General features: G+C 39.1%; 2 protein-coding genes and 1 long non-coding RNA gene across 4 annotated transcripts; 1 reads left to right on the top strand and 2 right to left on the bottom strand.

Moving 5' to 3' along the window:
• Positions 1 to 7,155: 7,155 nt before the first annotated feature.
• LOC130084724 (uncharacterized) lies at positions 7,156 to 10,192 on the bottom strand. Its single transcript, XR_008807060.1, has 2 exons — positions 10,065 to 10,192; positions 7,156 to 7,998 (listed from the first exon to the last, which is right to left on the bottom strand). It is a non-coding gene; the product is annotated as an uncharacterized LOC130084724 (long non-coding RNA).
• On the top strand, positions 10,087 to 17,782 carry pcgf1 (polycomb group ring finger 1). Of its 2 annotated transcripts, none has more exons than XM_056250149.1 (9): positions 10,087 to 10,191; positions 11,796 to 11,901; positions 12,257 to 12,409; positions 12,495 to 12,566; positions 12,651 to 12,756; positions 16,136 to 16,178; positions 16,308 to 16,391; positions 17,046 to 17,126; positions 17,605 to 17,782. In XM_056250149.1, exons 1-9 carry the CDS (start codon positions 10,105 to 10,107, stop codon positions 17,653 to 17,655), a joined length of 783 nt encoding a protein of 260 aa, XP_056106124.1. In that variant the 5' UTR covers positions 10,087 to 10,104; the 3' UTR covers positions 17,656 to 17,782. The 2 variants fall into 2 exon arrangements, with proteins under 2 accessions (XP_056106124.1, XP_056106123.1); XM_056250148.1 differs by having other exon boundaries at positions 16,305 to 16,391.
• Positions 17,783 to 20,731: 2,949 nt separating this feature from the next.
• Positions 20,732 to 23,833, bottom strand: lbx2 (ladybird homeobox 2). The gene is made up of 2 exons (XM_056250147.1): positions 22,978 to 23,833; positions 20,732 to 21,570 (listed from the first exon to the last, which is right to left on the bottom strand). The coding sequence occupies exons 1-2, from the start codon at positions 23,303 to 23,305 to the stop codon at positions 21,125 to 21,127; spliced, it is 774 nt and encodes a 257-aa protein (XP_056106122.1). The 5' UTR covers positions 23,306 to 23,833; the 3' UTR covers positions 20,732 to 21,124.
• Positions 23,834 to 24,392: the final 559 nt, after the last annotated feature.

Genomic DNA, 24,392 nt, shown 5'->3' with positions numbered 1-24,392 from the left:
ACGGAGCAGACATAATTCCTAAGGTTGATCTGCGTCCTCCCTGTCTCAAGTATTCTCACCTGCATCTTCTCTCTGCTGTCCTTGAGGAGAGAGCACATGAGTTATGGTTAATTACAGAATGGATTCATGTACCGCTTTGCGATTATCTTCTGGTTAAAAATAATTCTGCTTGCTGTGCCCATGTTCTTTTGCGTCTCCCACTAATTTTAATTATAACTTTGTCCCTGCTTATTTTGGGAATAAAAACATTATTTTGGTCTATTTTAACATTTTAGAATTTTGCTAAGCTGCAGTGTAAAGAACATTGTAGGTAGCAATACAAAGCAGTTATAAGACAAAACAAAAGCATGTTGTCATTTGGTTGCATCTGTAAGCAATAATTCAAATATGCTGGGCACAAAATTCAGAATTGAAGAAGTGACTTCCTTTCAATTCATGAGTTGGAATTGAATTGAATTTACCACATCCCACATGAAATGGAATCGTATATATATATATATATATACACTCACCGGCCACTTTATTAGGTACCCCATGCTAGTAACGGGTTGGACCCCCTTTTGCCTTCAGAACTGCCTCAATTCTTCGTGGCATAGATTCAACAAGGTGCTGGAAGCATTCCTCAGGGAGTTTGGTCCATATTGACATGATGGCATCACACAGTTGCCGCAGATTTGTCGGCTGCACATCCATGATGCGAATCTCCCGTTCCACCACATCCCAAAGATGCTCTATTGGGTTGAGATCTGGTGACTGTGGAGGCCATTTTAGTACAGTGAACTCATTGTCATGTTCAAGAAACCAATTTGAAATGATTAGAGCTTTGTGACATGGTGGAAGTAGCCATCAGAGGATGGGTACATGGTGGCCATAAAGGGATGGACATGGTCAGAAACAATGCTCAGGTAGGCCGTGGCATTTAAACGATGCCCAATTGGCACTAAGGGGCCTAAAGTGTGCCAGGAAAACATCCCCCACACCATTACACCACCACCACCAGCCTGCACAGTGGTAACAAGGCATGATGGTTCCATGTTCTCATTCTGTTTACGCCAAATTCTGACTCTAACATCTGAATGTCTCAACAGAAATCGAGACTCATCAGACCAGGCAACATTTTTCCAGTCTTCAACTGTTCAATTTTGGTGAGCTCTTGCAAATTGTAGCCTCTTTTTCCTATTTGTAGTGGAGATGAGTGGTACCCGGTGGAGTCTTCTGCTGTTGTAGCCCATCCGCCTCAAGGTTGTGCGTGTTGTGGCTTCACAAATGCTTTGCTGCATACCTCGGTTGTAACGAGTGGTTATTTCAGTCACTGTTGCCCTTCTATCAGCTCGAACCAGTCTGGCCATTCTCCTCTGACCTCTGGCATCAACAAGGCATTTCCGCCCACAGAACTGCCGCTCACTGGATGTTTTTTCTTTTTCGGACCATTCTCTGTAAACCCTAGAGATGGTTGTGCGTGAAAATCCCAGTAGATTAGCAGTTTCTGAAATACTCAGACCAGCCCTTCTGGCACCAACAATCATGCCACGTTCAAAGTCACTCAAATCAACTTTCTTCCCCATACTGATCCTCGGTTTGAACTGCAGGAGATTGTCTTGACCATGTCTACATGCCTAAATGCACTGAGTTGCCGCCATGTGATTGGCTGCTTAGAAATTAAGTGTTAACGAGCAGTTGGACAGGTGTACCTAATAAAGTGGCCGGTGAGTGTATATATCAACTTTTGTGAACCAGGGTGCAAAAACTATTTCCCAGAATGCATTACCGCCATTACTGCATTAGTGGTATGCTTTCTTGACTAGTAAAAGGCTAAAACTGAATTTATTTGAATTCACTTTAATCATATTTCCTTAAATTCAAATTTGAATCGCAACTCAGCATCCTGTTTACTACCTCAGTTCAAATTCAATTCAAATTCTCAACCATTCTGATTGGTGCACAGCACAAACCTGTCCAAAACATACACAATTTTCAGATCGTTCCTATTCCCCTGTTATGAAGAAGTACTATATGCAAACCAAAAAGGATGTAGGAGATATGTAATGTGACCAATGCTAGAAGGCGAGTGTCATTAATTGTGTGGGGTTAAAACACCTGTTGTGTGTATGTGTTAGCTGCAAGCTTCAAGCTTCAAGATGCAAGCTTTAAGGATTGGCGTGTCACAAAAGTTATTCCTGCACTCAGCTCCTTAGTGGTTTTGGATGGTTTTTATTGTGCCACTACAAAGGACTTTCAAATCTTCTTGGATCTAAATGATGAGGGCCAGCATCCTGTTTGGAACAGAAATGCAATACAAAATTGAATGAATTCTCCTTGTCTGTCTCCCTCTTACTCTTACTAGCATAGTCAAGAACAGCACAGTAACATTGCATGCTACAAACAAAAAGATGTAACCCAAAGATGAAAGTATGCCTGCATGTTGGTTGTAAGAAGACCAGACAGAAGAATACAGTCTCCAAAACAATCCTCTCCTTAATGTAGCGTGGGTATAAGGGTTTCCCTGCCTTTTTTGTAACACTATCAAAGCTTTCCCCAAGAGCCAAAAGCATAACTCAGAAAGAACTGAATCTTCAAAGACGACCACTATCTGCTTCTGCCAGCTTGCTACGTCTCACGGGCGGTCAAGGTTTCTGATTAGCGGTTATCGGGTGCTGGCGTCTCTTGCGTCATTGTGGGCTGTTAGGTGAGCCCTTCTGACTGCTTAGGCATGGCCTAGTGGGGCTAGATTTGCACATGGTCTCTTGCCATCTTAAAGCATGATCTCAAACAGCCATGGCAGATAACAATGGCGGAACATCCAGCCATTCAGTAATTACAGCGGAAACTGCTGTGTCACGTTACAATCTTTGGGTAAGCCTAAACCTGATTTATCAAAGGCTCCAAAACATGCAATTTCTCTTGACCTGTTATCAGAACATTGAAAATGTCTTAATCCATCACCTATCAAGCAACTGTCATTAATCATTTGCAAGAATAAAATAGATTAATTGCAAAATCCAATCTCAACTCTGACAAAATTAATTGCTTGATATCTAACAAAGGATTCCAGCTATGGCACGGAAGGGACGTGACATAACTATTAAAAGGGTAATATTTGTATGGAGCAAACTCCATCCACAGGATTTACAGCGGTAAATCATAGCCAAATATTTATCCACCAAGAAATGCAGACCCACATCAAAATGAAGGTTTAGATGACTTTGCAACTCAAAATCCACAAGCTTTTGATCTGCTTCTAAACACTCTGACTTGGATTCCATTGTAAGAGCAAACAAAAAGCATTGTTTTCTGTGGGAATTGACAGTAGTTTGGTTTGATCCAATAAAAGATGAACTATTTTCCAATAACATTGTGGCAAGCAGGGCGGGGCCAAGAGACGTGGGAGCAAAGTGAGGCCGGTAGCACGAGTGTTAATGAACATCACCTGCGTGCCACACTGGTCTCGAGTCCTACGGAGGAGCTCCAGAAGGATAAACGGAAAAGTGACAACAGTGCAAGACGAGAGAGGACCAGGCCTGGGACTTTATGTTGTTGTTTTGTTTTAGTTTATGCGGCAGTGGTCGGGGGGGGGGGGGATTTTGTGATTAAAGTTTACGTTGATTGTTTGCTGGTTCCCGCCTCCTCCTTCCCTGAACATCGGTACCAATACCCCGGAGGAAGGAGGGATATGCTGTCAGAAAGCCCAACTGAGGGGGATCGCGGTACTGAGGGAGTCTGGCAGCACAAAGTAGCGGTTACCGCCAGTGGCTACCCGAGGTGGTGGTGCTGGAGTGACTTGCCGGGGGGATGGATAAACTCGCTGTCGTCCGCCTGGGTTCTGGAGGGACATCTGCCATCCATGAGGGGATGGAGGAGTTACCCCTGTTCGCCTAAGGCCAGAGCCTGGTGCCTTCCGCTATGCTAGGGAGAAGCAGGCGAGCGAGGGAACGGGGGGCTCGTGGCCAGGAGCCCAAAGCCAGCGAAGCCGTTGCCATCCACCAGGGGATGTAGCAGACAGAGGCCGTCCTCGTCCCACGGAGGACCTCTGGAAGGATAAAAGGAGGAGTGATGACAGTGCAAGATGAGTGGACCAGGCCTAGGACATTATGTTATTATTTCTATTTTCGTTTAGGCGGCAGATGTCCATGAGGCGCTGCTGCTTTACTTTTGTTTTGTTTATATTATTAAAGTTATGTTCATCGTGTGCCGGTTCCTACCTCCATCCCTGAACCTTGAACTTCGTTATATACATCTCTAAGATTCTTCCACAATGTTGTTTTGGAGTCTGTACCACTCAAAACAATGCAGGTCAAACCACTGATTCCCACAATTCCAGCATGGCATTTCTGAGAGGTTTACATTTAGTTGATTCCTTTCAGAAGAACCCATCTGAACTGGCTGCTGTATCAGTCTTAACACCTGTGAAAAGGTACTTCTATGTTCAAATTTTATATTGGGCCCAGTCCAGAATGAGCCAGTTATGAAGGAATGTGATGCCGTGCCAGGCTAGCACGGCTGCTGCTCCTCTGAACAAACAGGAGTTTCGGGCGTGAATGCCATGCCAGTTCATCTGAGACCAAAAAGCTCAGTCTTTTGCCATCAGCGGCCCCATACCTGTCATTGATTTAACTGAATGATTTATTGGAAACCAGAGTTTTTAATCATTCGGAATTACAGGGTTTAGTTTTAATTAAATTGACAAAAACATAATCCTGCCAGTATCTCTGCATGCAGAGGTCATTTTGGTTTCTGCTATTGAAGGTGTCAAAGTCTGAACCAGTCAGAGATGGGTCCAAAATGGTTTCCTTAATGCTTGCAGTAATCTCTCCCGCGGTCTACCTGTGGAAAAATAAGAATAAGCATCAGAAAATGAGTCTGGTCTGCTTGCAATCAACCACACTTAGTGAATGACAGCATTGTGACATTTTAAAAGAAAACCCTAAAAGCATTCAACCCCCTCGCTCTGGGCATGGTTCCAGCTTGTCTTGACAAATCCCCTGTCTTTGAAGCAGTCAGTTTCACACCTGATAGGACCACCTGAGTACATTCTCCAGAGGGTGAAATCAGAGAGGGCCATCGTGTGTACCCTGCCCCAATCCATTCTGCTTTAAAACGTTACCATGAAAACAGAATGCACACATATCAACTCTAACCGAGTCCTGTGGGGTCACATGGGGCACTGAGAAGTCCATTTAAAGAATTATTTTCATATGTGAGTCTTTGACATGTTGCAATGAAATCGTACATTATCCAGTATGTGTTGGACCGCCAAACTTATGGTCTTTGATTTCAAATGTTCATATGAAGATGTATTCCTGGGCAACAGTTGATAATACATATTCCAAAATAAATAAGTAAATATACATAAAAATACTGATCAATTCCTAATTAATGACATATCGTGGAATTTGATTATTATTTTTAAACTTTTAACACAAAATTAATAAAATTAACACAAAAATAAAAAAATTTAACACAAAAGCAAAAGTGTTCATAATTTATGATATTCTAATAATACACACATGATGGTGGTTTTCTAGACATTTACCATTAAACAGTGTCAAGAGCTTGCCTTAGTAGTTTGGTATTGTTTTCTTTGTCTCTAGCACTGCACCCGTACTGTTTCTGTGCAGTATTGCATGGACCGTAAAGTTTACCAACCAACAAAAATACCTGGAACAGAACGCAACTTTTTAAATTGTATTGTTAAGATAGTGTCTGCTTAAAATATATATTTGAATGTAAACATAGCCTACCTTTCAGAGCTAGTTCGGCCACAATCTCTGATCTCACTGCTGGGTTGAAAAGCTTCAGACTCTATGCTGGCACACCCAGATTACGGGCATATTGCCAGTCATTATAGAATAGACATACAGACATGGGCAGTTTGTCTAGGTTAACTACAGTTACCTAATGATGGACTATCAGCTGCCCAGAAGGCCTACACTCTCTGCACTAGCGCCCCCTGGTGGGGAACAAAAACTGTCTGCTAATTATACTTAAAACAAGACGATACATAAAGATTTGGATTTTAATTGTTTTGAGTGAACATACTTAAACCAGTAGACAATATGTAAATATTGAAATATAGGATCAAAACATTATAAGTAGAACATCACGGAAGGATGGTGAAACGTGTGTTGTCAAGTCTGTTCTTCTTTGTGCACACATTGTCAGTTCAGTTATCCAGGTCACAGAAATATAACTCAGTTCCTCATTCACTATTGACAATTAACTCATCAGGTTATAGGAGCTGATAGAGTTCAGTGCCTCCGACTACAGATTCAAAGATGCTGTTGATACTCACATTTCTAATTTAGAAAATTGAAGCAATGTAAAAAAAATGTTTTTAATCAACTACATACCAAACAAATTGTAAGGAATCATAATATATAAGCTAGTATTTACTGCAAATGTCAACAATGAATTGTAAGTAAGAATAACATCTATCCAGCCTCAGAATTACTATGACTAATAATGTAAATATATTAATAAGCTATATCAATGTAACTCACAGCCTTGAGAGGCCTTTATAAAATAATAAAAGCTATAAAAACAGTATTTCAGTAAATTGTTGGATTTATTAACAATTATATTAATAAAAATAATTCTTCCACCAAGTAATATAGTTAATAGGTAACGTGTTTTGATGCATCAATGTAGAATTCAAATGATGTGCAGTCACAGGTGTGTGCATGTTGTATTATGTTACAGGGCTTGACTGATCAGAATTTTAACAATCTGTTTTAAAAAAGAAATGACAATAAAATGATCCCGAACTACCCCCTCTTCTTCCCGTAAGAGTCTTTGTGTTTTGAGCTGTCGTCAGCGCCCTGGCAGCTGACCAGGGCTCTTGGAGGGGGTTATCTTCATTAGCTTGCCACTTGGCAGCTAATTGCTGGAGCAGGCGAAAACAAAAAGCTCGGTGTCCGTCCCTACATGCTCTGATTGCTCTGGGACAGGGGGAGGCAAAAGTCTGTGCGCCCCAAACAGAGAGCCTCACTTTGGCATGACTTGGCAGGCGAGGCTCCTCCCCTGTATGGATGTTTGTTTGGTTGTTTTTGGAGCTTTAGGTGAACAGGTCTAGGCCGGGGGAACTGAATTCAGCATGCAGTCTTTCCCTTTTCTTTTATCTCGTTTAAAAAAATTATAATATTTTGTGGTTGGGTTGCCTACAGGAGAAATACTAAATCCCTTAATTCAGGAGAAAATAGCATCTCAGAAAAGTGTTGTGGAATCTTTTCGAAATAGACAATTAATTTGCAATTGTGGGCTAAGACCATTTGTTCTAATTCTAATCAAATGAAAATAGAAATACAGAACCAAGTTGTTTTGAGAAAGCTCCACTGGTTACATATCTTCAGTCATGCTGCATGAGTTTTTACACATCTTAGTGGTGAAGAAAATAAAGCAGCTTTTTAATGAATCAATAAGACGGATTGTTTCCACTTATCAAGATATGGCTTCAATTCAGGGTAAAGGCGGTCGGCAATTGTAATTGCTTTAGTAAAACATGTTCTTGTTCTTCTCCCTCACATGAATGAATCTCAACAAGAAACAGATTGTATCACCCAGTGATTTTAGTGACATGTTTTCATTAAACCTTCTGCAACATCCCTCTCGTATCTCCCTCTGCACTGAACTCTATCCAATGGAAATGACTCCACTTATTGGACATTATTTTACCTTATCTTCTTCACTTTGATAGCCTTTGGCTGACAGGTGAAACAATCAAATTGTTATTTTATTTTAGATACTAGGGAGAGAAGCTGGAAGGATTTGATATGCGTCTAGACAAAAGGCAACAAGAGAAGGTCTTACTGTCCATAAACCGTCTGAGATAAGGCGAAGAAATAAATGCCACTGTGCGCCAAAGGGTTCAGCATTTCTTTCTCTTCTCTTTGATGCGCTCAGCTATCGCCAGAGCTTGTGGTTGTGTTCTGTCCGCCCCGAAGGCGTGATTTGTATGTGGAGTCAGGTGCTGTCACTCAGATGTGCGGTGACCCCATCAGATGTCTGTTAAAACAAAACACAGCTTCACAGTTCAGACTTGCAGTGTTAAAAATTCATATGGATATCTACAGTTACTGCTGAGTTAAACACTGCTTCATTCAGGTTCGCAATGACAGTCAATATTAGACTTTTGTGTAAAGTACACATCGAGTCCAAACAGGTGAAAACAGGACTAATTGTAATGGGTTTTGACAGGTAAGACAAAAATAGACCACCTATGAGACAGTATTTCTTAAAATGAGGAAAACCAATGCACATAAAGACACTTTGTTCTAAGCCATTCTTTTAAGAATAAATAAGAAATGCTGTACTTTTTCACCAATTCTAAAATGAATATTTCTGTGTGCCATCCAACTATCTACAAAATTATTTTCTCAAGCAAATGTTGTACTTGTATATCTCCAAAGCCATGATTAGCAGACATTATAATATCAGTGTGGTAGAAATGAACTCTTTCTGAAGATTTTTAAGGCACACTGCTGCAGCACATTTAGAGATACATTTGAATTGGAACCAATAACGATGAATTTGGATTTGCTAAATTCCAAAAGTCATGAAAAAGAGCAGAAACCAGACTTTGGACTGCAGAACAAGTGCGGGCTGTTCACTTATTTCTGAAGCATTAAAAGGAATCCCTGATAACTACATTCAAGTAAGTATAGGGACATCTAGCGGTCACGTTGCAACATTACACTTTTTGGGGGTATACAATACGTTATTGGTTAAATAATATACAAATTAAGCCCTATAGACAGTATATGTGGCATCCTGTCGATTGAAATCGAAAACAATTTCAAATGTCGAAAATAATTGTAACTGTCCTACAGTTTGTAAGAACCAAAAAAAATGACATGCAAAAAACTAAAGTCTTTGGCAAACGTAACGGTTTAATTGTTCACAAATAAAAAACATTTGCTGTAAGGGTTATGGTCATTCAAGAGGTCAATAACAGTTAACTGTCCAGAGTTCTTGTCACCAAAAATTGTTTTGGAAAGATACAATTTTAATGGAAAGATACAATTTTAATGTTGTATACTTGTAGGCCTATCAACTGAATGATCAATCAGACAGACAGCCTATACAACAGTAGGCCTACAACCAAATTGAACCGACTGTAGGCCTACATGACGTACACTATATACCTCACAGCTTTGTTTTCATTCTCGAAACATTAAATACGGCAAGCTAAACATTTGTACATATACATAGGAAAATTCCTTTAAATGTGAATCTACTCCAGTGTTCACATAAAATGGAAATTAGACATACACAATTGTTTGTAGCATTCAAATAAAATAATTATTCTCATTCAAAAAGTAAAGGTAAAAAAAGACGGTTTAAATAGGTTGCTGTGTTTGAGAGTATTATGCTTAGTTTACATGTCAGCCTTAGTGAGAGAAAAATAAAAGCAAATTATTTCTGAAGGTCTCAGGATGGAGATATAAGCAGGTTTGAGTTAGTATCCTATTCTATTCTGTTCTATTCTATTCATAACCACCATAGATATTGACACATGTCAAAAAGTGTTTGATCAATACGGGGTCCACAGATTCATAAATGTATACGCTTTGGCCCCCCTAATCTTGAACATTTTATCCATGTTCTATTCTATTCTGTTCTATTCTACTCTATTCTATTCCATTTGAGTTTGTAGGTAATGGCCTTACGAAAATTAACAATGGTTTTAATAGGCTACAAATTAAAAAAACATCATTTACTAGTTAAACCAAAACCAAAACTAGTTTAACCATGCATGGTTTTGCAATACTAACCATAGTTTAGCAGTGGTATTTGTAGTTAAACTGTGTTTTTCAAATGGTAATCAATCCACTACTTTAATAAAACCATGGTTAATTTGTATAAGGGATGATCCTATCATATAGCCTATGATCTCTCTCATAGATAAATAGAGTTAAAGAGTCAAACGCATGTGAAGAAGACTACTCTGACTGGCTACTTTAGAATGCTGTTTGCACACACCCAATAATAATATCAATGTGGGATGAAAATGAGTGTGTGTGTAAAAACCAAACCAGCATGTCCCCCCGCCTCTCAGCGACCGAACTCACCCACTCTCCCGTTACCCGGAAGTATGCAGAATTCCCAAAGATGGCGGAACAAGGTCCGATGGCGATAGCTATGCGGCTAAGAAATCAGCTGCAGAACGTCTACAAGCTCGACCCTTTAAGGAACGAGGTGAGTGAAAGGGGCGATAAAGGTTTCTGCGTCCGTCTTTTGCCGCGTGCTTCCCGCGCTTACTATAAACGCGCGTGAGAGGGGCGTTCTGTGTGGCGCGAAAGACGAGAGATGGAGCGCGAGACCGTGCTGCGTGTCTGCGCAGGCGTGAGTGTTGCGAAGAATCAATCCACTGTGTCTAGCCGCGGTTGTGTTTTTGTTCTCCGTGGCGGTGGTTTTCTTGTCAAAGCCGTCCCATTCGAATCCCCTGCTTTTTAGTTTTTACCCCATCTCCAAAATTCAATACACGAATAAAAAGGGTTGTTTGCGCTCCTAAACGAATATAGCGGTGTTTGACGTCGCGTGCTGAGCTGTGATATCCCACATGATTATTGATGCGCGTTGGCCCAGACGGGTGAACAAGTGCATCGTTATGATCTGCTTCAGCATGCATTTTCGGCAGCACGTGTCTGTGTTGAACATAAGTGACAGGAAATGTATTTGTAGGCTACTTTAGAATTCATGGGACGTAATGTGACACCTAAGGTGCATATGCGGGACATGCCGTTTTCTTCATACCTCAACATCGAGTCCTTGTTGAATTCAGTGGCTTGAAGTCCTGGCAATGATTGATATTAAACTAGTAGTACTCGCTTAGACTATACTCTGGTTTATAAAGCCGGTTCCAGGCTCGCTTTTTTCAAATGAGTCTGACACCTGACTCGCTGAAAAGTGAAAAGTGCGCGCTTCTGCCGCACCACATGAAGGAGCGCGCATGTAAATAGTTGTACACAACACATTGTACTTCATTTCAGAAAAGGAACGTGATGTAAAAATACATAAATCTATCCTCTTTTTTATTTATTTTTTAACATCGACTAGAAATGTTTAATTAAAAAAAAAAAAAAAAATTATCACGTTTGGCATCTCTACTTTGCCTTCGTTTTAAATAATAATTGATAATAATTAATAAGAGGTCATAAAAACGGCATAGCCTAATTTCGATTCAAGTAGTTTCAATAACATTTTCAGCTTGTCACAATGCAGGACACTTCTGACACTTGATTCAATGTCAGCTATCTATAGATATGTGTAAATAGAAAGTATAGAATAGATGTTTATTTCCCCTAGTCACCTAATTTATTGAAACTGACCATAGCCATGAAGTTGACAGATGGGAAGGCCATGGATAAAATGTGTTATTTATACGTTTTAACGTGAGACACTCTGTGATTTCAACATTGTACTGTCGAAATGCATTCAAGGACTGCCCTAAAACCACCTCAAATGGAGAGTTCACCCGAAAATGAATATCTTGTCATCATTTACTCACCCTCATGTTGTTCCAAACCTGTAATGAGTTTCTTCTGTTGAACACAAAAGAAGGTATTTTAAAGAATGCTGGTAACCAGACAGTTGACGGCACCCATTGACAACCATAGTATTTTTTTCCTACTATGGGAGTCAATGGGTGCCATCATTGTCTGGTAAGTAATGACAGAATATTCATTGGGTGAACTATCCCTTTTAATGTCAAAGGCTGGTGATTTTACGTAAATTCAGAATGTCACATAGGCTATCTCAAACTACCTGCATGACATGTTTTCGTCTGTTTGGTACCACAGGAAGAAGTTAAAATAAAGATAAAGGACCTAAATGAACACATCGTTTGCTACCTCTGCGCGGGATACTTTATCGACGCAACCACAATCACAGAATGTCTCCATACGTGTAAGTGTTGTGTACTTTATCTCTCTCCTAATAACACTCTCAAATGAACACACTCTAAACAATGCTGGGTTGTTTTAACCCAAATTTGGGTCAAATATGGACAAACCCAAATGTTGGATTAAAAATGTAATTTAAAATGTTAACCCAACTTCAACTTTCACTTTCAACTGTAAATTTTTTAATAACATTTTTAACCCAACATTTGGGTTTGTCCATATTTGACCCAAATTTAGGTTGAAACAACCCAGCATTTTTTAGAGTGCACGGACTTAAAGCAGCCAACTTCACAATTATTATATGTGCTGATGAAATCGACAAGCTACTTTGTTATACTGAATACTTACTCTCTTCACAGTCTGTAAGAGTTGCATTGTGAAGTATCTCCAGACCAGCAAATATTGTCCAATGTGTAACATCAAAATCCACGAAACGCAGCCCCTGCTGAATCTAAAGCTGGACAGAGTCATGCAAGACATTGTCTACAAACTAGTCCCGGGTCTCCAAGAGAGTAAGTACAGTGCACAGCTGAACTTGAGTGTCATTTATTGTGACTCCTGGTCAGTCGTGGTTAAATGTCCATCTGATCTTCTCAGGCGAAGACAAGCGAATTAAAGAATTCTATCAGTCACGGGGTCTTGAACGCATCATACAGCCATCTGGAGAAGGTATGGGATTACATGTAGATAGAGACTGCTGTTAATGTGTTTTTATTAAGATTGTTTTAAAGTGTGTTTGTGTTTTCCTTGTAGATTCAGTTCCAGATAACACAGGATTACCGTACACAAGCTTTGACCACTCCAAAGCTCACTTTTACAGATACGATGAGCAGGTCTCTCTATGTCTGGAAAGGCAAAGGTAAGACGGCAGTAAAGCTTATTATGTTTTTTTTTTACAGTACTGTTCAAAAGTTTCGGGCCCATAAGATTTTAAGGAAATATATACTTTTTTTCTGAATGGATGCATTAAATGGATTTAAATTGACAGTAAAGACATTTATAATGTTACAAAATTCAATCAAACAGATGCTGTTCTTTTGAACTGTCTATTCATCAAAGAATCCTGAAAGAAATGTATAACCGTTGCCACAAAAAATACTAAGCAGCAGAACTGTTTTCAACATTGATGATAACTAGTGCAGTGCCCGTGCAAAATCTGTTTTTGTGTGTTTTTAGTAATTATTTGTATTATTTTTATTTGTGCATGACTTAATGTTTAGCTGACAGAGTGTTTATGTCGGAATGTTTATTTTTAAACCACAACCTTCTAAACATCGTCTAAACATCTTCAGTGTGTGCTTCTTTTACCAATATTTTTACCAATATCTTTTGCATTTCTTATTCAAACAACGTCAAACTTGGCACTGCACTTACTCATGCCCGTAGCAAAACACTTGTCAAGTTTGAAATCCATCGGACTAACGGTTCGAGAGATATCTGAATAGCAGACACACACAGACAGACAGACAGACAGACGTTCCTGTAATTTATAGATAGATAATGAAAAATGTTTCTTGAGCAGTAAATCAGCATATTAGAATGATTTCTGAAGGATCGTGTGCCACTGAAGACTGGAGGAATAATGCTGAAAATTCATCTTTTAAACATATTCAGTAAACGGCTATTTTAAATTTGAAAAATATTTCACAACATTTCAGATTTTACTGTATGTTTGATCAAATTATTTCAGCCTTAGTGAGCATAGACTTCTTGCAAAAACATTAAAGGGGTCATATAATGCCATTTTTGTACAAGCTAGTATGATTCTTTAGGGTCTAAATTAAAAGTTTGTAATATACTTTAATTAAAAATTCTCATTAGTATTGTAAGAAAACACTTATTTTACCTGGTCAAAAACAGCTCTGTTTTCAGCACGCCGTTTCAGTGCATATGACTTTAAATGATAATGAGCTTTGCTCACCCCGCCTCTCTGTTCTGTGCGTACACCATTTGTAACACAATAACACAATAACCATAACGCATTGTTCATTATAAACGTGGGATTATTAATTATATTGAGAACATCATACATAGAAAACATGCGTAATGTACCCTGAGTGTAAACCTTAGACGCATTCATTGTGAAGCGTGCAGCTAGCGATTTGCAAAGATTAATATAAATATTAATTAGTGCTGGGCAACGATTAAAAAATTTAATCGCGATTAATCGCATGATTTTCTTGCGATTAATCGCGATTAATCGCATTGTTACGCGCAAAATTGAATAATGAATTCTAAAGTAGTGTATTGCGCACTTTTGATTTAAATGTACTGCTACAAAAGTGCAACAACATGTGGTTTGCAAAAACTTTAAACAAATAAGGTGCTTTTATACCAGCAGTATTCCCTTTACACAGTATCAATAAAATATTTCTTGTAAATCTCAACTTAAACATTAATGTAATCAAATCAAATATTTAAACAAAGCTATTTGCCACTGCCAGGGCATTACCTTTTATCTAGCTTGTTAAAACGAGTCCAGTTTTCTTGTTTTTTTTCTGAACAGGTATCTTGTATCAGGGAGCAGCAGAAACAGTCTATGTAGTCAAAGGGTCATGATCACTACTACAGATATAAGTCGACCAACGTTACTTCTCTGATAGCAGCTTAGGTTTGGTCATGGCATGCCATGGTTTCTCGCGCAGTAGCTGTGTAGCGCGCGTACCCTGACGTGCATCTCTCCAAAAATGTAACGTCAATTCTACGCGTACCGCAAGCGCTGTGATTGCTAGAACCGCTCCCCGGGTTTCACACTCTCCCTCATGTGCAATTGCGCGTCGACGCGGACAACGACGCAGATATATAAATGAAAACCAACGCGTTGTCTATAGCGTAGAGGCTCCGGCTTAGGTCCGACGCAGAAGTATAAATCAGCCTAGAGTGAGGTGAAGTGGTCGAGCACAGGTGCAGCGACAAGCGGGTGCGTTCCTGTGAAACTGTTGCGGTCATGCTCGCCTCACGCACGCGCCCGCGCGTTGCCGAAGTTGAATTGTCTAACTTTTTTGTACACGACGCGCAGCACAAATCATTGGAAGAGAGACTGATCCTCGGCTCGCTGTTTGTGAGTTTCCAGAATCTAAATAGTTATCAGGACATCAACAGGAGGGAATTCACATGGCAGAGCATCCCCGCTAAACTAAACGCAGGCCTATCAGGTAAAGTTATGTATAATTTTAATTTAAGTTAAAAAGGCTACAGCTGCGTAGCGCACAGAAGCCGGTGCCATGGTTACTATCCATAGAGCGCCTGTCATTCACTCGCGGAGCGCTGTCTCCCTTTCTGTTCACCTGAGAGAACCTGCCAAAGCCCCTCCACTGCTTGTTTGGGTGGGTTATTTGCTGGCTGACCAACATCCCACCCCTCCTGTGATCATGGTTTGACTGTAGGCCTATGTGTATTCAGAGGCAGTGAGCAACGGACTTTCAAAATAATAAATAAAAAAACCTCTGCGTTAACGCGCGATAAAAAAATTGTCGGCATTAATTAATAAATGCGTTAACGCGATAATAACGCGTTAACTTGCCCAGCACTAATATTAATATAAAGTTTAATAAAACGTTACACTCACTTCAGTTGTTCTAGAGGTTCAGCAGGAACACGAATAGTTGGTACCGATCCTTTTTTCATGAGCAGCTTCTTAGCAAAACCAGCTTTATACTGACCCTCGTTTATAAAGCAGTCTGGTGAGAAATGATTCGCGCAAACATGAGAGCATTGACGTTGCTCGTGGGGAATATTCCCTTCGAAAACAAACTCAGCCACTGCGTCTTCAGCGGTTCAGATTTAGGAACATTAAAATGACTGCTGTGTTCGTTATTATTACACCCAAGAACAGAACACCACAATCGCTTAGACGCCATTCTGCTCATAGACAGTGCTCCAGCATATCAACAATGACCGCGCCGATCCGCGCAGACTATGATTGACAGCTCTCACGAGCGAGAGTGGGTCTGTGTTGTAACGCAGCTGTCAATCAACAATCGTGGGAGGGGCTTCCGACCGTGTGAGGTCACACGGTCGAACGGCTTGATTTGAGGCAGGGGAAAACATATTAGGAGATTAAAACAAAAACACTGGATGGATTTTTATCATTATATGATGGTCAACACACATTTCAGTACAATCAACTTGTAAAAGTGCATGTACCATTATATGACCCCTTTAAAAAACAAAAACTTTTGAACGGTAGTTCTGAGTTGGTAAGCATCTTATCATAATTTCATTTTTGTTTTTTACAGCTCGTCATTTTCCGGGAAGGACAAAAATAAATTAACTCTACAGGTAAGACCACAGCCACAGAAGGAATATGATGCACCACGATTCACTCTCAGGAAAACCTTAACACGGCTTGTTTGTTTCTATTAGAAGCGATGACAAATTAATGCATTTTAAATGATGTTCCTGCAGCAGAAGTTTGTACGTTGTTCAGTCAGGGCTGAAGTGCGGCATCTGAGGAAAGTCTTATGTCATCGACTTAACGTGGAGAAACATCAGGTCTGACTCGCTTTTCTCTCTCTCTTCCCATGCTTTAAAGAGCCATTGCTTTTATATTCAGGACCAGAAAGTCATATTTTGTCAAATATTTTGCATCACCACCAGTTCTATTTATATGCTATGAATTTATAATTGATTTACTTTTAAAGAAAAAATGACTCATTTCAAAGCCAACTCTTTTGTTTTTGTCGCATCTGGTCTACTAATTTAATACATTTTTTGTTTCTAACTATATGCAGTTGATCCCAGGTCTAAAATTGTTTCAGTGTACTAAAATGATACATATCAATGTGTTTGAAACAAAGAATTCACCCATGTTGTGTTGATGGAGTCTAGCCTTGAGCTTACAGCTGATTGGTCTATTGTTAGTGAACGTGACGTGCAGCTTCGATGCTTCCAGACACTGTATTAGACAAACAATGACATTTGATTAATTATATAAATGGCATGTATGATTTGTATATCCCAGTTAGGATCATTTGTTATTCAATCCCATAATAGATAGAATCAATGTTCGAATTGAACGACCAAAAAAATTGATCTCTCTAACTTGTGGTAGAGATAGATTTTTAACTAAACCTCTCATTTTTTCCCTTTTTTTTCACCCTCCTGCCCCGTTTTCTTCTCTCCTCTCTTCTCTTCGGTTCGCTACAGGTCCAGATGTTATTCAATAACGAATCTCTCCCAGATCACATGACCATGAAGCGTCTCTGGCTGTCTCACTGGTTTGGAAAGGTATTGTAGTCTCAAGCGTCTCCAGCTAATTTCATACCGCATTCTTTCACACCATCAGCCCGTTTGCTTTCCCTTTAGGAGGGATCTATATTTCCCTGGCACACTAGCGATTTACTGTGCTCCGGTTTACATCTTCTGAGGGGAATCTGGATCTCACAGGCAGAGATTTATTAGGACTAGGAAAAGCCATATGCCTGATGTCGCCTCGTGGTCTGAAAAATGCAATAGAAGTGCTATTCTCCATATTGCTTCATACAGGGTCTTGCTGCGGTTTGTGGGGCGTCAAAGTGTTGAGAGTTTAGCACAAGTAATTCCTCATATGCTTTAAAGTGCAGCGGATGACGCTCTGCCAGCAATATCTGTTTAGTGACAAAATCATTAGCCTGTCAACAAGATGATACTTAGCTTTTTTTTTATTTCAATCCTTTAATTCATGTTCTAACGCTTTCCTCTTTTTCTCTTGTCTCTCTCGTTTTAGGCACAACCGCTGGTACTCCATTATACTATAAAAGACAAAAGGACGAGATAGGATTATGTTAAAATATCAATTGGTGTAAATATTTTGTATTTCACATATTCTATTTTAATAGCTTTCTGTGCATACTTATTTTTTTTGTTTTGTATTTTTGAAAATAAATTTTAAGTGGTAAAAAATACTGAGTGCATTTTGTATTGTAGGTTTGTGTGTCCTTTTCTTTTTTTAAATGAAATTATTTCAGTGCAATTCAAAAATAATATATATATATGAGCCATGATGTCTAGCCTTGTTAAAGTCGAAATGAATGTTTATATTTGAATGGCCAGTGTTTTTGTCAGTCAACCACTAGGGTGCAGTGTTGGTCTTCAAGAGAGCTCCACTAACACCAATCCCCTTCAGTCACCTCATAATGACTCTATTAGGATCATCTTCATCTCAAGAGTAGGCTATACGTTATATGGAGTGCTCTGAAGATGCAATGAAAACCTCAGGCAGAATGTCTATTAGAAACGCAGGGAAAGCAATTCTCATGTAACAGTTGTGATAAGAAACGCTTTAAATGCCTCGTTTATAGGCTTATAAACACACACACACTGTTTGGAAATACACGGTTGTTGTAATAGGCAAACGTGGTACAATTAGGTACAATTATTATTTACCAAATTACCATGTTGCCTCTGTGGCCACCAGTCTTTGTAGCCTATACAATGTCAGTGCTTTTCTTTCTTTTTTTTAATCTGTTCGCTATTTTTTGTTGAAAATATATATTTTATAATATTTTTTCCTTATGACCAACATTTTATCATTATACATTCATACAGATTTACAGTTAAAATAATAAAAAATACAAACCTAATAATTGTGAGGGTCAATGAATAGCCTACTAATGTTACTTTGTACCAATTTTTGTTTACTAATTGTAGTAGGCTAGCCTATTTTAGTAAGAAATATTACGACTGGATTTTTTTTCTCCCTCGTGTAAAGTAGCCTATTAAATCATCTAGTATAGGCTACAATAATTGTAGGCTTTAAAACAACTCTGCAGTGAATTTTCAATTAAAGAAAACGAAATGTTTTTCGCAATTATTTTATTTTACATTAAATATTTACATAGGCTATATGTACACATAGATATGACTTAAAAAAAACGAAATAAATTAAAAGAATGGACTACGTCACCAGTAGGCCTATAGGACTCTAATGTAATTTCGATTATTTTTCGCGATTCGCTAAAATAGCCTATTAAAAAAAGACTCAATGCTAAAAATGTTTGGTTTTATTTCGGGGTTTTTTTCTGTAATAACAAACAATCTTAAGTAGCCTAGCCGATATTTTTAAAGAATCTAAAATATAGCTTAATAATAGAAATAATAATAATAGTCTAATAATATTAAATAGGCCTAACATTCAATACGGTAATATTGAAGTAGCCTATAGGCCTATTCTGTAAGCAAATAGCTTCATTGCTACTTACGTAAAGCGTTATTTTAATTGGTTTATTTCTATTATATCTGGCTTTTTTATTTATTTATTGCCTTTGCCATGATTCAGACTTGAAATGAAAATAGAGTAAGAGTAATGATTTTACAAAGTCTGTGGCTGGTAACATATAGGTAACATAGCCTGCTACAAAAAACACACACATGCGTTTCCAGATCTGTCTAAATTATAAGGTTACTTTTACCGCCTTTTACATGAATGAAATGTTATCTAGCCTACAGATTTGCTAAAAGTATATTTTAAAAACATAGCCTATATATTTCTCTAAAGTGAAACATGCTGCTCTATCATCCGAGGGTCCTTTCAGAGTGTTTAAAGCGCTTAATTGTTTTCTCGAATAGCCTATTTTCACACTGTGTAATCAAGGCTTTTCAATAGTAGCCTAATAGTCCAAAGACATTTATATTCATATTATACCTTCGAATTCCAATCATCGCTATTCTCAGTTGGAACCCGATGCATTTAGAGCAGAAACTGAGCTCTGAGAATGCGTCTCTCCAGCGAGTCTTTCCACAATGCGCTCAGAAAAATCTGCTTGACTTTTCAACCCCAACTATTCCAAGCGATTAGGCCAATTGTACTACTTCCATCTTCTCTCTGCCCCAAAACTGCTGCCGTGATCTGCTCACAAACGGACACAAATGGGCCGAAAGAAATTCGCCAGACCAGGATGCAACAATCCTCCCCATTTCCACCGGCTTCCCATTGAGATTTATTCATTAGGAACCGCATGCAAATCATCTGCTATTCATGGGCGTTTTTAACACACGGGCACAGATGTGGGGTATTATTCGGGCTCGACCGACTGAAACTGTTAATGCGCACTCAAAGGCGGGTTAACCTAATCAATCATGTTGACTAGTTTGTGTTAGAGAAGATTCATAAACCATATGGCGCGAGGAGGAAAGCAAGCTTTATGTTGTCCTCGTGACAATGTGAGAGGGGGGAACCTTGTTCAAGTGTCCTAATTAAGCTTCAGGCACTTAACACACACACAAACACTCTGAACACACACAATGAAGCGATGTGTAAAAGTGCTCTGCCTCTCTCAGCTGTTTAACTCCAGAGAGTGTGCCATTATGGTATTTTATGCATGACACTTTTGCCTTATTACACTGTAAAATGTTAAACTTAAATTGAATTGTTGTCTTAAATTTTAAGATGGTGCTAAACGTTTTCAACCACTGTGAATTTAATTACAGACTAAGAGAATTGTTAAAAAGAGATACTTATTTGTGATGAGTGAAATGGATGGAAACATATCCACAAATGTATGCCAATTGTTATTTTATAATTCAGCTCAGCATGCATGATTAAATTCTGACTCAAGGTAAGGAAACATTGTGAAATTACATATACCCTTTATTTACATAAATGAGGATTAAATAGAATGTTACAATAAATTTAACGAGTTAGATGCATCATAACTTGTTATATATACACAACCTTGCCCTTGCATTGTTTTGGACATACATTTTTTTTTATTTGTTAAATAATGCCTGTAGGAATTGTGCCAGGGACGGATATATAATGTAAAACTTTGGGAAATGAGACTTGACAATTACAATGTAGAATGAAGACTGAATAAATTTGCTTTGTGATTGCTTTTTTTTTTTTTATATGTTCTGAAATTATTTATAAATATATAATTCTATTCAGCTGAGAATTTAATTGAAAATCACTTTTGGCATAGAGGTTCCACAGCGGTCATAAATGTGTGTTGAACGGTGTAAACAATTGCACACGTTTCCTTCGAAAAATCGAGCCGAGAAATAAAGCTTAAAATGTACATACACATGTTGCAGTCTTGATACTGTACCATTTATCTCTAAGCATTTCTCAGATCTTATGAAAGCGTATTCCTTAAACCATGTCTTCGATCTGCACATCAGAACGTAGAGGTCCTTTCAATAAATTAAAAACAAAGGAGACAGAAACCTTCGCTTGCGTTTCAAGTTCTTCCGCAGAGTCCGTGCAAAAGTTGTGAAAAATGCCCTTCTCTGAAAACAAGGGCCCGCTTTTAATCGTCCACCTCGATTTCCTCGTCCTCCTCGGAGAACTCGTCTGTGGTTTGGCCTCTGGAGGAGGACGGGGACTGTGGGAAGGCCCTCGGGGAGAGACTGGGAGAAATGGGCCCCGAGCCACCGTGAGGGTCTTCCATGTCCTCCATGGACACCAGTTTCTGCAATGCCTGCGGAGGGATTTTCTTGAGAGACTCCACGTCCGCCTTCATCTCCTCCAGGTCTCTCTTGAGCTTGGCCCGTCGGTTCTGGAACCAGGTGATGACCTGCGCGTTGGTCAGACCCAGCTGCTGTGCGATCTGGTCTCTGTCGGCCGGTGACAGGTATTTCTGGTACAAAAAGCGCTTCTCCAGCTCGTAGATCTGGTGGTTTGTGAAGGCTGTGCGGGACTTCCGTCGTTTTTTGGAGGCCTGTCTTTGGCCGAAGCCGTTGAGATGTTCGCGACCTTTGAATGGAAAGAAAGGAGAGTTGATTTCCAGGAATAACGCAGGCGGTGAGTGTGTGTGTGTGTGTGTGTGTGTGTGTGTGTGTAAGGACTACTGGGTCACAATTCAGAATAACTTTCATTAGTAAATCATTCACAAACGTTATAATGCTTATTCACTAAAATTGAAATAGACAAATGCATGAAGTTTCATTTCCCATTTTTAACTTGTGAAAGCATTATTTGGAAGTACTTCAATGGTCCTATTTTTGGCTGTTTATTGTTCTTGTCTTGCTTCTGAGGAGATTCAAAAGTATTTAATGCAACATTAGAGGTTCACTTTAGATTCTAGTTTCTAGGATCTTTAAAGCAACAGAACAGACTGTAGATTATTTTTTTTCCCCCCTTGTAAAACTTAAAAAGGTTCTTCTGAGGAATTAAGCTGCAAAATCCTGTTTGGTTCAAATTATAACCTTTATTTTTAAGAGTGTACACATGTTGTGTTATGCGATAGGCCGCAGTTGTTCGTTCCAGCTGCATAACAGCTGTTCTTGAAAAGAGGGGGAGAAACTTTCCAAAACATCTGAACTTTTGATTGCCAAGTAAATTTGAAATATTTGATGTGTTAATCAAGCAGCCTATCACGCCACAGAACTGGCCTCAGTCCTATTACAGATGACCTTAACCATTAGTGTGACCCACTGAAGACAGCTCTGCAATGTCAACATGAACATCATTTTATGTAAATATGTCAACTGAACATTATCATTCTTTAGCTTGTTTTCCATCATATTAAGCTACATTTCTGAAAACAAAGGTTTTGGGACATTTTTAGAGCTACAAAAACCTCTGTAGAAAACCTTAATTTACTGGAATTTTAAACAATCAGTCTAATGATCAGACAAACCATTTTAATCGCCAAAGAAACAGATAGGAACTCTGTATAATGAAAATAAGAATAGTTTTGTTTTTTTGCTTGACTATCGAAGAACCTTTTCATTTTTAGGGGGTATAGATGAAATTCCTGAAATACTGACACACTCGAGGAATCGCTATTGACATTTAGCTCAGCAAAAAAAATCTAATTTAATATCTGAAAATGTGTTTAACAAAAAAAATATGCGGAAGAAAACAAGTTGGTAATCACTGAACCTAAAAAAAATCAATCATTTTGACAAAAAAAGTATATTTTTGTTATATATACTTTATATTATTGATTTTGTATATGCTTATAAAAATAAGCATTCGATATCCGTTGTAAAATGCACATATAATAGCTTACTGCTATACAATAACACTTCCAAAAGTACACCTCCATTTGCGAACTTGAAACTCGTGCATTAATTCGTAAACACAATCTGAATGCACAAGTATGAACCTCTCTCTCTCTCTCTCTCTCTCTAAAAAAAAAGAGACAAAACATTTTACCTTCTGCAGCTTGTATAACGTTGACTTCCAGACCCTTAAATGTTTTGCTCGCCAGCTCCTCCAGAGCGCATAACGGCGAGGACGGAGCGCTGATCCCGTTCCGAGACGCACTCGAGCCGGTCACTTTCTCCAGCACCCGCGGAGGGCACAGACTACCGACGGACTTCTTGACGGACGGTTTATTTAAGATATCCTCAATGCTGAAAGGGGTGAGAGGCTTGTTGGAGTTGGCCGGAGGTGGGAGTTGGTCCAAGGGACCCCGCCGCCTCTCCTCGCCGCTGGACTGCAAAACGGAGCCTGCCTTCATGTCTTTAGAGCTGGAGGTCATCTCAGTCCCAAGAAACTATTTCGAATAGAAGTCACCTAGCTCGTTCAAACTTGTTTATGCATACAAAAGCCTTGTCTATTCCTCTCTTTAAACGTTTTTCCTCACTCTGAAGTGGCTCTCCAAAAGCACCATGCTTCAGGAGTCACGGGCACCCGAACTTTAGTCCTCATATGCGGCTCCAGTGTTCTCTGAGCTGCTCCATGAGGATCTTCACCATAGCCGTGTCTGAAGGAGGCTCAAAACAGCAAGCAACCGCTAACTAGTTCTTGTTGATTGCTTTTGTGAAGTTCAATTAGAGAAACACTACACTACTTGCTGACCCGCTGCTCTGTCTTAAAGGGCCAGACCACAATAATGAATTGGACCGAGAATAGGAGGAGTTTCCCCCTGAAGTTTAAAGAGAGGGGATATGGCTCGGTATGTTTATGCATCTGTTGATGCATCCCACTCCCACTTAGGGCAAACCACGTGCTCCACGCGTATACCTCCCTGAAAAGGGAGAGTGTGTGTGCTCATTAACACCAACACCAGCATTCTGTTTTTATGTGAATGTGCATTCGAATCTATATTCAGTTTAATAATAATAACGTAGCCTATAGTGCAAAATAAAAATAAACAAACAAAACAAAATAAACATTCAACAAGACATTAATGAACTTAAGAATTAATAGGCCTGTTTAAGATATTCAAGAGTTGTCCATGTGGGAACAACTCGCTAATTATACTGAGATATTGTAGGATGTGATTATTGCAGTTTTGGAGGCTATTATGACAGCATAATTCCCTCACACCTCGTGTATAACTGTCATCAGAACACACGAGATCAGAATGCAAAGCTTGCGGTCGTTCCAGTCCAATAAAAATGATTTCTGTGGATTTGATCGTTTAACAAACTGCATGAGATTTGGACAACATTAACATTATATAAACACATATATGTTATGTCATGCCAATTTTAACGGTGTTGATCTTTCCAAAGCACAGACATTTTTATAAGCAGTTAAGCCTTAAAACAGGCTACATGCATTTTGCTGGTGGACATTTTTTTATTTTATTTTTAATAGCAAAGGCATATCATGCGTAAGCT

Source organism: Rhinichthys klamathensis, unplaced genomic scaffold, assembly GCF_029890125.1.
Source record: "Rhinichthys klamathensis goyatoka isolate OS25496 unplaced genomic scaffold, OSU_Roscu_1.1 h1tg000068l_1, whole genome shotgun sequence".
NCBI lineage: Eukaryota > Metazoa > Chordata > Actinopteri > Cypriniformes > Leuciscidae > Rhinichthys > Rhinichthys klamathensis.
The sequence above is the reverse complement of the archived record's forward strand: the minus strand, read 5'-3'. Positions and strand labels throughout refer to the sequence as shown.

What these genes read in the sequence shown, in the direction of transcription:
- pcgf1 (XM_056250148.1), top strand. Translation starts at nt 10,105, where the DNA reads ATGGCGGAACAAGGTCCGATGGCGATAGCTATGCGGCTAAGAAATCAG. An exon ending in TTAACGTGGAGAAACATCAG is followed by an intron (nt 16,392 to 17,045) that starts GTCTGACTCGCT and finishes GGTTCGCTACAG; the next exon opens with GTCCAGATGTTATTCAATAA. An exon ending in TGTCTCACTGGTTTGGAAAG is followed by an intron (nt 17,127 to 17,604) that starts GTATTGTAGTCT and finishes CTCTCGTTTTAG; the next exon opens with GCACAACCGCTGGTACTCCA.
- lbx2 (XM_056250147.1), bottom strand. Translation starts at nt 23,305, where the DNA reads ATGACCTCCAGCTCTAAAGACATGAAGGCAGGCTCCGTTTTGCAGTCC. An exon ending in CGTTATACAAGCTGCAGAAG is followed by an intron (nt 21,571 to 22,977) that starts GTAAAATGTTTT and finishes TTCCATTCAAAG; the next exon opens with GTCGCGAACATCTCAACGGC.